Source organism: Mandrillus leucophaeus, unplaced genomic scaffold, assembly GCF_000951045.1.
Source record: "Mandrillus leucophaeus isolate KB7577 unplaced genomic scaffold, Mleu.le_1.0 Scaffold119, whole genome shotgun sequence".
Classification (NCBI taxonomy): Eukaryota; Metazoa; Chordata; class Mammalia; order Primates; family Cercopithecidae; genus Mandrillus; species Mandrillus leucophaeus.
In genome coordinates, this window is record NW_012100209.1 from 5,828,348 (window position 1) to 5,840,040 (window position 11,693).

Genomic DNA, 11,693 nt, shown 5'->3' on the forward strand with positions numbered 1-11,693 from the left:
AGAGAGATGACTGGCAAGATAGATTGGAGTGGGTTGAAACCTGCTAGCTCAGTGAGGAATCTTCGAGTAATCTAAACCAGAATGGGAGGTTGGGTAAAGGCAGTGTTAGTGGAAAAGAGAGATTTGAGTAACATTACGTAGCCTGAATCAGTAGGATTTGGTGGTCAGTGAGGTGTAGGAGTAAAAGAGAGCTGGTGAGTCCCAGCTTTCTGATTTGAATGGCCACTGGAGGCTAATTAACTTAGAAAAAAATATGTAGAAGAGTAAGCAGATGGGGAAGGAGGGAAATACCAGACATGTTGACAGATACACCTGTGGGACACACAGTGTCAAAAGAGAACCTAGAGGTAACCTTTAGCCATGTTTTCAAACAACTACTCCCTAGTTTCCAAGACAGGTAGTGTGGAATCATAGAGGGAATGTGTGTCCAGAAATCAGAATTTCAGTTCCATCTCCAGTTCAGCATTTGCCAGCATGATGAATTTGACCGTTCACTTTATCTTTGGGCTTTTCTTGTCTGTGTACCTACTTTATAGGGTTGTGACAAATAAGAAAATGGTGAAAGCACATTGAAAACTGTACTGTCCACACATCTAAAAGAATTAATATGTTGCTATTCCTACATTTTACTGAGCTTACTAAATTTTTTAAATAGGAAAAGCTCAGATGGCACACAATGAAAATTGAGTCTTGTTTCTACTCAAGTAGGTCTTTTGAAGTAACTACTGCTATCCTTTTCTGATTTATCAGATACATTCCTTGCATTTTCAGGTAGCCATACACACACAGGCACACATGCTTTTGGAAAAACAAACGAGCATGCGGTAGTACAGCGTCATGCCATTTAGTTTATCTTTGAGTCGTTTTGAAAAATATATGGAACATTTATGAGTATTTAAATTTTCTTCCTGTGGCTGCACAGTATTTTAATCTATGGGTATATCAGCTAGTATTGATGAACATTTAAGTTGTTGCTAGGCTTTTGGTATTACAGACTATGCTGTAGTAAGCATACTCGTACATATGCCTTTTCAGATGTTCAAGTAATTTCATTTTTAAGAGCAGAATTGCAAGGTCAAAGAGTATGCCCTTTTTGTTTTTTTCTTTTAAAGACAGAGTCTCACCCTATCACCCGGACTGGAGTACAATGGCATGATCTTCGCTAACTTCAACCCCCGCCTCCTGGTTTCAAGCGATTCTGCTGCCTCAGCCTCCCGAGTAGCTGGGATTACAGGCACCCGCCACCATGCCTGGCTAATTTTTTGTATTTTTAGTAGAGACGGGGTTTCACTATGTTGGCCAGGCTGGTCTCAAACACCTGACCTCGTGATCTGCCTGCCTCAGCCTCCCTAATAATATGCACATTTTATATCTTGACAAAGATGATTAAATTGCCATTTAAGGAGAGGCTATGCCAGTTTGTTTCTAGGTCTCACTGATAATGAAAAATTATTGATAAAACCACTAAACCATTTCATTTAGCGATATTGCCCATCATTTTGGTAGTTGAGAATAGTTTTTGTATTGCACTAATTCCAGCTAATTAGGTCTTGTCTCTCAAATTAACTTTTCATCATATAAAAATTGTACAAAATAAGCTATGTTTTGTCAGATGATACATATAGCTCAGTTACTTGACTGTGTCATTGTATTTAAGTGTAAGGCTCACATCTAGGACCTCCTCATTACTGGGGTTCCACCTTCCATCCTGGAATCATTCAGTTATTTACTCCTACCCGCTGGTTGCTGAGGACTGCTGGAGAAAATTGATATCTCAAACCTTAAGTTAAGCACTTTCGTGTCTGATTTATCTCTTTTTCCTAATTGCTATTTCAGAGCTTCCCGGTATATTCAAAGACCTCTGCCCACACCCCTCCTCCAGCAGATAACATACTTACCTTCCAACCCCCAACTTGCCTGTAATAGCATTAATCTTTGCCCCTCTTTTTTTTTTTGAGATGGAGTCTCGCTCTGTCACCCAGGCTGGAGTACAATCTCGGCTCACTGCAACCTCTGCCTCCCAGGTTCAAGCAATTCTCCTGCCTCAGCCTCCCAAGTAGCTGGGACTACAGGCGCTTGCCACGATGCCCAGCTAATTTTGTGTGTGTGTGTGTGTATTTTTAGTAGAGACGGGGTTTCACCATGTTGGTCAGGCTGGTCTCCAACTCCTGACTTCACGTGATCCACCTGCCTCGGCCTCCCAAAGTGCTAGGATCACAGGTGTGAGCCACCGTGCCTGGCTTATACCCTCTTCTTTTATTCTAGAAAAAGAGGTTTCCCTTTTCTTCAAAGCCAATTCTAGATCCCATGCCTTGATGTCCCTCTAAACCATGTCCCATCTATCATTCTGTCTCCTTTCTCCATTGCCTCTTTGCCCATCAACAAATAAATAATGGATGTCTCTCCTGGCTTAAAGAATCCTATTATTGGCTGGCCATGGTGGATCACTTAAGGTCAGGAGTTTAAGACCAGTCTGACTAACATGGTGAAACTCTGTCTCTACTAAAAATACAAAATTAGCTGGGCATGGTGGCACACGCCCATAATCCCAGCTACTTGGGAGGCTGAGGCAGGAGGATTGCCTGAACCTGGGGAGGTGGAGGTTGCAGTGATCTGAGATCATGCCATTGCACTCCAGCCTGGACAACAAGAGTGAAACTCCATCTCAAAGAAAAAAAAGAATGCTATTATTGACATGCTTCCCTCTAGCTAGTCATCTCTCTTCATGTAGGTCATTTTATGTTTGTTTTTTTTTTTGAGATGGAGTCTCACTGTGTCGCTTAGGCTAGAGTGCAGTGGTGTGATCTCAGCTCACTGCAACTTCTGCCTCACGGGTTCAAGCTGTTCTGTCTCGGCCTCACAGGTAGGTAGCTGGGACTACAGGCTCTCACCACATGCCCAGATAATTTTTGTATTTTTGGTAGAGATGGGGATTTGCAATGTTGGCCAGGCTGGTCTTGAACTCCTGACCTCAAGTGATCTGCCCGCTTCAGCCTCCCAAAGTGCTGGGATTACAGGTGTGAACCACCACACCTGGCCAGCTGTTTTATTTTTAAACAGAGATGGAGTCTCACCATGTTGCCCAGGCTGTTCCCGTCAAGCAATCCTTCTGCCTTGGCCTCCCAAAGTGCTGCTGGGATTACAGGCTTAAGCCGCCACATTTGGCTTTCTGGGCCTTCTTAAAAGAATTTTGGTACTGACTGTTTTCATTGACATGATTCTCACTCACTTTTGCCCCGTGGCAGTGGGCCAGTTACATCACTGGTTAAAGTCATTTCCTTTTCTTTCCTTCTACTTCTGGCTGTTTCATTTCTTTTGCTAGCTCATCTACCTGCTGTTTTAACTTGGTGTTTCACTGGGTTCTGCCCTTGATTCTTGTTATCATACAACATACTCAGAAATGTTTTCCTGCCTAAAGGTCTTTACTATCACTTAACCCCTAATTTGGCCAGGTGCGGTAGCTCATGCTTGTAATCCCAGCACTTTGGGAGGCCAGGGCGGGCAGATCACCTGAGGTCAGGAGTTCGAGACCAGCTTGGCCAACGTGGTGAAACCCCATCTATACTAAAAATACAAAAAAATAGCCGGGTGTGGTGGCCCCCACCTGTAATCCCAGCTACTCCGGAGGCTGAGACACGAGAATCACTTGAACCCGGGAGGTGGAGGTTGCAGTGAGCCAAGATTGTGCCCCTGCACTCCAGCCTAGGTGACAGTAAGACTGTCTCAAAAAAAAAAACAAAAAACAAACGACCCTATTTTATATATAAATCACCCTCTATTTGGCTCCAGAATTATCTTTACAACTATCTACCGGACATCCCCACTCTGTTCTGAGTACCGTAAACTCAGCAGACACAAAACTGAATTTATAGTCTTTCCCAGCATACCATGTTCCAAACCTACATGTACTCCTGTGTCCTATTTCTTTATTCTCATTGGTATTCTAAGCCAAGGATCTGGGAATCTCCATCACTGATTCCTCCATCCTTACTTCTCACCCACCATGCTGTTTTATACCTCCGTGCCTCTTTCTTTTTTTTCTCCTATTTCATTCCAGGCCGAATTGACCCCCTCCTCTGTGCTGCTGCAGTACATATTCCATCGCTTTTCTGTGACAGATCTTTTACAGTGCATTACATTTGTTTATTTTCATGTATTTCATCTTTATACCTTGGCCTTTGATAGGAAGTTTTTTGCAAAGGACAGTTTATCTTCTTACCTTCATCACCTAGCACATGGTCTAGCACATGGTAAGTGCAAAAAATGCAGAAAGGATAATGATGCATTTCCGCAAAATAAGAGGTTGATCATGATTTTTATCTACGGGAAAATAAATAATTTTTTTAAGAAGTGCAAAAACATGGAACAGAGTTTAGATGTAAATTATATTTATCTTTGTCAAAGCATAGATACAATTAAATATTAAATTTTATTATTTTTGCTACCTCTAGAAAAGTCTTTGGAATATGGTGAAAATATTTGAATTATGAATTGTGATTTCTCCTTTTAGGAATTTACTATTAAAATTGCCCCGTCAAAAAAACAAAGTAAATATTTAAAATTATTTGCTCTTATGATTTTTCTTAATTTGCCAACATATGTTTTTTCCCCTCTAATAGGTGAAAAACCTTTTGAATGTCCAAATTGTCATGAACGATTTGCTAGAAATAGCACTCTTAAATGTCACCTCACTGCATGCCAAACTGGAGTAGGGGCAAAAAAAGGAAGGAAGAAACTCTACGAATGCCAGGTATGTGCAGTTACATGCATTCAGTTCTTAACAAAGGAGTGTTGTGTTTGCAGTCATCAAAAGCAAAGGGAAACAGTCTCAAGCAAAGGTATAGGGGCTGATGGTCTGGAAAGAAATGAGAATAAAGAACATTATTGTCTTGGGGACTAAATTGGTTTTTTTAACCCAACCATAGATGACACCAATGTCAATAAAAATTATGTCCTAAATAACAATCTGGAACTGTAGTTAACCATGGAGCAATTATTAGAATTTGGGATGGGGATTGGAGGAAACATTTCAGCTATAATTAGATTTTTTTCCCCCATGATTAGTGTATTTTTATATCAAATATCAAATAATTATTATATTATTTGATATAAAAAATAAAAATATTTGATATAAGTGTTATGTGTTATGGGAGAAATTAAAATATTTTTACTTTATGTTTAAACAATGAAGGCAGTATTGAACTGTTTCTCAAAATGTATTTTGGTGGCCAGGCACGGTGGCTCATGCCTGTAATCCCAGCACTTTGGGAGGCCGAGGCAGGTGGATCGCCTAAGGTCAGGAGTTTGAGACCAGGCTGGCTAACGTGGTGAAACCCTGTCTCTACTAAAAATACAAAAGTTAGCCGGGCGTGGTGGCAGATGCCTGTAATCCCAGCTACTTGGGAGGCTGAGGCAGGAGAATCACTTGAGCTCAGGAGGCGGAGGTTGCAGTGAGCCAAGATCGCACCATTGCACTCCAGCTTGGGCGATAAGAGCGAGACTTCATCTCAAAAAAAAAAAAAAAAAGTATTACTAGCTGTGTGAGCTAAAAGTCCAAATGAACCAAAGAATTATGAAATAGCTTGGACTAGATTCTCTTGCAGGTACCACGTTTATAACATTTACAGAATAAGCCTTCAACTTTTTCTTTACAGAGAATAAATGCATTCATATTTCCTTCAGTTCGGATATAAGTATTGTCTACATCATATTTTTGATTATTTCAGGTCTGCAACAGTGTGTTTAACAGCTGGGACCAGTTCAAGGATCACTTGGTGATACACACTGGAGATAAACCCAACCATTGTACTTTATGTGATTTGTGGTTTATGCAAGGAAATGAATTAAGGAGGCATCTCAGTGATGCTCACAATATTTCAGAGCGTCTAGTAACAGAAGAAGTTCTTTCAGTAGAAACACGTGTGCAAACTGAACCTGTAACATCAATGACTATTATAGAACAAGTTGGGAAGGTACATGTGCTACCATTGCTTCAGGTTCAGGTGGATTCAGCACAAGTGACTGTGGAACAAGTCCATCCAGATCTGCTTCAGGACAGCCAGGTGCACGATTCACACATGAGTGAGCTTCCAGAGCAGGTCCAAGTGAGTTATCTAGAAGTGGGCCGAATTCAGACTGAAGAAGGTACTGAAGTACATGTAGAGAAGCTTCATGTTGAATGGATAAATCAGATGCCAGTGGAAGTACAAACTGAACTTCTAGAAGCAGATTTGGACCATGTGACCCCAGAAATCATGAACCAAGAGGAGAGAGAGTCTAGCCAAGCAGATGCTGCTGAGGCTGCCAGAGAAGATCACCAAGATGCTGAGGATTTAGAGACCAAGCCAACAGTGGATTCTGAAACTGAAAAGGCCAAGAATGAGGACAGAACAGCTATGCCAGTTTTAGAATGAAATTACACATGAATATATTTTTAAATTTACTTGTTGGGTTTTTGAACTGATTATGGGCAGTATGACTGTCCTTAAGCCTAACAGACAAGTGGACCAAAGTTAAGCTGTTTCCTGTTGTGCTGAACTGTTTCTGTTGAAACACATTGATTCCCCTCCCCCTACTTAATGCCATAGAGGAGGGATCTTTTCCATAACTGAAGGGGAGTTTTGAGAAGTATATTTCTGGAAACTTAAATGGATTATATTCTTATTATATAGTTGGGTACGAATGTATCTATTTTCATTGTGGTAAAAGTTCTTCCTTTTCTCTTTCCCAGGTCATGTTCTTCCTCAAATTTTTTCCATATTGTAAAATCAAACTTAAATCATTAGAATACAAGTGTATGTATTCTAATGCATGTTAGAAAATTGAATAATATAGGAAACACAAGGCTGCATGATGAAAAGTGCATTGTTACTGTGCAGTAAATTTTGGCTTCTGGCTTTCGTTAGTTTGAACAAACGTTCTTGTCTACCCCAGTAGTCACAGATGCCATCTCTGCAACAGAAAGAGTGGTGGTGGCAAAAGTTCTAGAATGTTTAAAAAAAAAAAAAAACACACCCATGTGCCTTCTGAAAACCAACTAAACTTCTATAAAGCATTCTATAAAGCATCTCTGGTTCTTTCAAAGTTTGTGTTGTAAGGAGCAATGTAGATGATGCTATAATACTTTATATTTTTGCTTATAATGACAGCCACCAGTTCTTTTTCACTTAGGTTGAGAAATTTTATTTAATGGCCACTGAAGGGCCATTTTCAATTGGGAAAATGTATTTACATCTGTGGTAAACTTTATTTTGATGAAAAGTTGCACTAGTATTTTACCACCAGATGAAAAAAAGATGAGCAGCATTTAAAAATTAATGTATTTAAAATAAAGTACAGAGAAAGACATGTATATAATTATCAGGCTTTGTTTTGAATGGAATCTTTTCCCCCGATCCTTAATGTAAAGATCTTGTGCTATAACTTTTAAAGCCATACAAATAAGAGTGCTAAACTGTGGACTTAAAAGTAGGTGTGTAAATATTTTTAATCAGTATTACTTGGAAAATAAAATATAACAAACACGTAAACCAATATGCTATTTTCTTTACCTGTTAAATATTAGGAGTTCTTTACATTTTTTAAGTAAAGTTTAAAATTATGTGTTCATGACTCTTCTTTAAAAAAGTACCAGTGTGAAAGTTTATATCTGGGCAGAGATAGTTCCTCATGTGTCTTTACCCGTGTTAACATGACTGATTCATGAATTGTGATAAATTTTCAATCATACCTTCAACCCCCAAAAATCAGCTCAAAAGCATGGAAGAATTTCATATTCTTTGTATTAATAGTTCTTACATGGTAGGCACAACAGCAGGAATTCAGTTAACTGTGTCAAATGTAAAACACCAATTCGATTAGCCCCCTTTGGTAATCCTGATGTTAAATGGTATCACATTTACAAAAATAAACTGAAGAGAATGGCTTCCCACCGTTGGAGAAGTCAGATTTAGATATAAATCTGGAGATAAAGCCAACCACTGTATTAAGGGGGCCACATTTTTAAGATCAAAATAAGGATATGAACACTTCCAAGTGTGTACTGTTTGGTAGTTGGGTACCTACTGCAAAGCTTATTTAACAGTATATTTTTTAATTGAAATTGTAAAATACCGATACTACAATTAAATTATATCCCAGTGAATTTTCAGCTTGCCTTAGGATGCCAATGTTCCTGAGTTTAAGGGAAAAAAAACCCTGACAGATAGTGATCTCAAGTATGTAAATTGCTAGTTAGTATCTAGTGAATTTTGAATGCTGAAAATAGTGCATACTGTGCCCTTAAGCCAAGGTATGAAATGAGGATTTTAAAACGAGTTCTGACCACAAGGTAAAGATCAAGGCAAAGGTACATCAAAGTGTTAAAATTATTTGAGTTTTCACATTTGTCAAGACCTTTCAAGACAGATTTGAGGTGCAGATATAGTTCATTTTTCTTTTCCCAAAAGGTATAGAAGCTATCAGTGTGCTTAGAATGCCAGTGAATTTGATGTAAAAGTAGAGGAAAACTATCTACTGGTGATAAACCGTATGTTGAATAACACTTTGTAGTTGGAAAGCATTTTATGTAGAACATAAAACAGCTATTAACAACTGATGTATATTTGCTTCCAAGTACTGAAGCAAACAATATTTAGTCCTCCAGTGTTCTACTCTATTTCTACTGGAGTTTTAAGATAAGTCTACGGTATGAGCTACCAAGTTGGACAGTAGAGTGTGCAGTGATCACATAGAAATAAGTTCCAAGTGCACTGAGAATGAGAGGCTTTTCTATCTCCTCTACTCCACTGTTTCAACAATGATTCTCAGACATCAATTGGGTGTCCAACAATTCAATCTGACACCACCCAGATTTAGAGCAAGTTAAGTGCTCAGTACCACAAAATCGCCCACACTTCAGACACTAGCCACAAATGCGATCAATAGGCTACCCGCGTCTCTGCCCAGCCAACTGTAAATTTGGGGTTCTTAGGCCTTCCCATCCCCTCGAGTTCAATAATGCGTTGAAACAACTCAGGAAGGCACTATACTTGGGACTACGGTAAGTATACAATTCAAGAACAGCCAAATGGAAGAGATGCACAGGGTAAGGTGGAAGGAGGGGGTTGTGGAGGAGAATAGTAGAGGTTTCTCTGCCCTCTCTTGGCATGCCACTTTCCCAGCATGTTGATGTGTTCAACTCAGAAGCTCCCTTACTGAGATTTTATAACCTCGACTGATTGAATTATTGGCGACCAGACTCAAATCTTCAGCCCATCCTCTCCCTGGAGGTCTCAGGTGAGGGTAATAGTTGTAGCCCTTTAATATGGTTTAACAGTGTATTTTGTATTTGAAATTGGAAAATACCGATACTACAATTAAATTATATCCCAGTGAATTTTCAGTTTGCCTTAGGATGCCAATGTTCCTGAGTTGTTCAAGAAAAAAAAAAAAAACTCTTAACAGATAGTGGTCTCAAATATGTAAATTGCTAGTTAGTGTCTAGTGAATTATGAATGCTGAAAATAGCGCATACTGTGCCCTTAAGCCAAGGTATGAAACAAGGATTTTAAAACGAGTTTTGACCACAAGGTAAAGATCAAGGACAAAGGTACATTACCTTTCCTAGGGTTCCTCTAGTGACCCACGCCCATCTTGAAACTCTCTAGGGGCCCCTCTGCCAATAGTCATCTCATTAGCATAAACTAGTAAGGTCAAAAGGGGCTTGTAATGAATAACAAAAGACATTCTGGAAATTCCAAGAATTTTTGGAGCTGTGTGCAAGGAACCAGGTAGAAAAACCCAAATCCATTTTTTTGTTTTGTTTTTAGACAGCTTCACTCTTGTTGCCCAGGCTGGAGTGCAGTGGTGCAATCTCTGCTCACCGCAACCTCCGCCTCCCAGGTTCAAGCGATTCTCATGCCTTAGCCTCTCGAGTAGCTGGGATTACAGGCATGCGCCACCATGCCCGGCTAATTTTTGTATTTTCAGTAGAGACGGGGTTTCACCACATTGGTCAGGTAGGTCTCGAACTCTCAACTTAAGGTGATCCACCCACCTCAGCCTCCCAAAGTGCTGATATTACAGACGTGAGCCACCGCTCTTGACCTATTTTTTTTTTTTTATTATATCACACCTATCATTTGAGATTGAAAAACTAAACTGAATACATTAGCAATGCGTTTAAAAACTAGGTATCTTTTGGATATGTACAAAACCAGAAGGCTCTTGTAGTCTTACCAGTTTAAAAAGGCTGCCTGGCTGGGTGCAGTTGCTCACGGCTGTAATCCCAACACTTTGGGAGGCCAAGGCGGGCAGATCACCAGGTCAGGAGTTCGAGGCCAGCCTGGGCCAACATGATGAAACCCCATCTCTACTAAAACTACGAAATGAACCAGGCATGGTGGTGGACACCTGTAATCCCAGCTACTCAGGAGGCTGAGGCAGGAGAATCCCTTGAACCAAGAGATGGAGGTTGCAGTGAGCCGAGATGGTGCCACTGCACTCCAGCCTAGGCGACACAGCAAGACTCCATCTCAAAATAAATAAATAAAAATAAAAAGGCTACCATACTCAGATAATACTGAATATAGGAACCTTTTCATGAGAATTTGAATGCTTCTGCTCCCACTAGTTTGAACTTGGAATTAAAGATTTCATTGTTGGAAGGGTCCATGAAAGTTCTCTAACTACCCATTTCATAGTTTGAATAAGCCAACAGGCTTATTAAGCCATAGAGTGAGGCCTAAATGTAGATAACCTTTACCAATCAAGTGGATTTTAATTCACATTTTCAATTTAACATGGGTTGATTGTTTTAAACAAGTGATCCTATGATCATTAAACTAGTTACATAAAAAGTATTTTATAACTCTTACATGCAAAATTACAAACAACTGCCTGACCTACAAAGTTTAGCCTGATTTTGTTGGAGAAAACTTAATAGCTTTGAATTCATTAGGTTAACACTGACCTTTGTGTTAATTACATCAGGAGAGGGACGTCTAGACTATTTCTCTTGTGTAATCTGCTGAGCTGTGCTATACCTCTTACAGGATTTGTCATAAAGGATTCAAATGAGAAGTAGGAATTAAAACAAACCCTTATCACCCCACTAGTTAATAAAATCCTTCATAGTTAGAAGCCTAGACATTTCTTACTTTAAAACCCATAAATACAGAGGCTGTCATAATAGTCTGAACTTAAAACTCTACTCCCTGACCTACAAATGTAACTTCATTAATTCCATCGACATGGTAAAGAAGGCAGCACATGAATTCAATCTTTTTCTCTTCACCCTTCCTGCAATTCAATCTTTTTCTCTTTGCCCTCCCTGCAACCCAACGTGTCCCTATAAATACTTTTTTTTTTTTAGACAGGGTCTCGTTGTGTCACCCAGGCTACAGTGCAGTGGCGCAATCTCGGCTTACTGCAGCCTTCACCTTCTGGGCTCAAGCAGTCCTCCCACTTCAGCCTCTTGAGTAGCTCTGACTACAGGTGCATGTACCACACCCAGCTCCTTTTTGCATTTTTTGTAGAAATAGTCTTTCTGTGTTGCCCATGCTGATTTAAGTCTCCTGGGCTCAAGCACTCTACCCACCTCGGCCTCCCAAAGTGCTGAGATTACAGGCAGGACCCCTGTGGCCAGCCAAATATGACTCTTAACTATTCAACTGAAGCAATATCCTCACCTTTATATTTGTATCAAAATGCAG

At 39.8% G+C, this 11,693-nt stretch overlaps 1 protein-coding gene across 2 annotated transcripts in view; it reads left to right on the forward strand.

Annotated features, from left to right (window-relative positions):
• ZNF131 (zinc finger protein 131) overlaps positions 1-7,604 on the forward strand; it is a 53,036-nt gene extending 45,432 nt beyond the window's left edge. For both annotated transcript variants that reach the window (XM_011966570.1, XM_011966565.1), the window contains 2 exons: positions 4,620-4,750; positions 5,727-7,604. In XM_011966570.1, the coding sequence (XP_011821960.1) occupies positions 4,620-4,750; positions 5,727-6,413 (818 nt within the window). In that variant the 3' untranslated portion in view covers positions 6,414-7,604. The remainder of the gene's footprint in view (positions 1-4,619; positions 4,751-5,726) is intronic.
• The last annotated feature ends 4,089 nt before the right edge of the window (positions 7,605-11,693 follow it).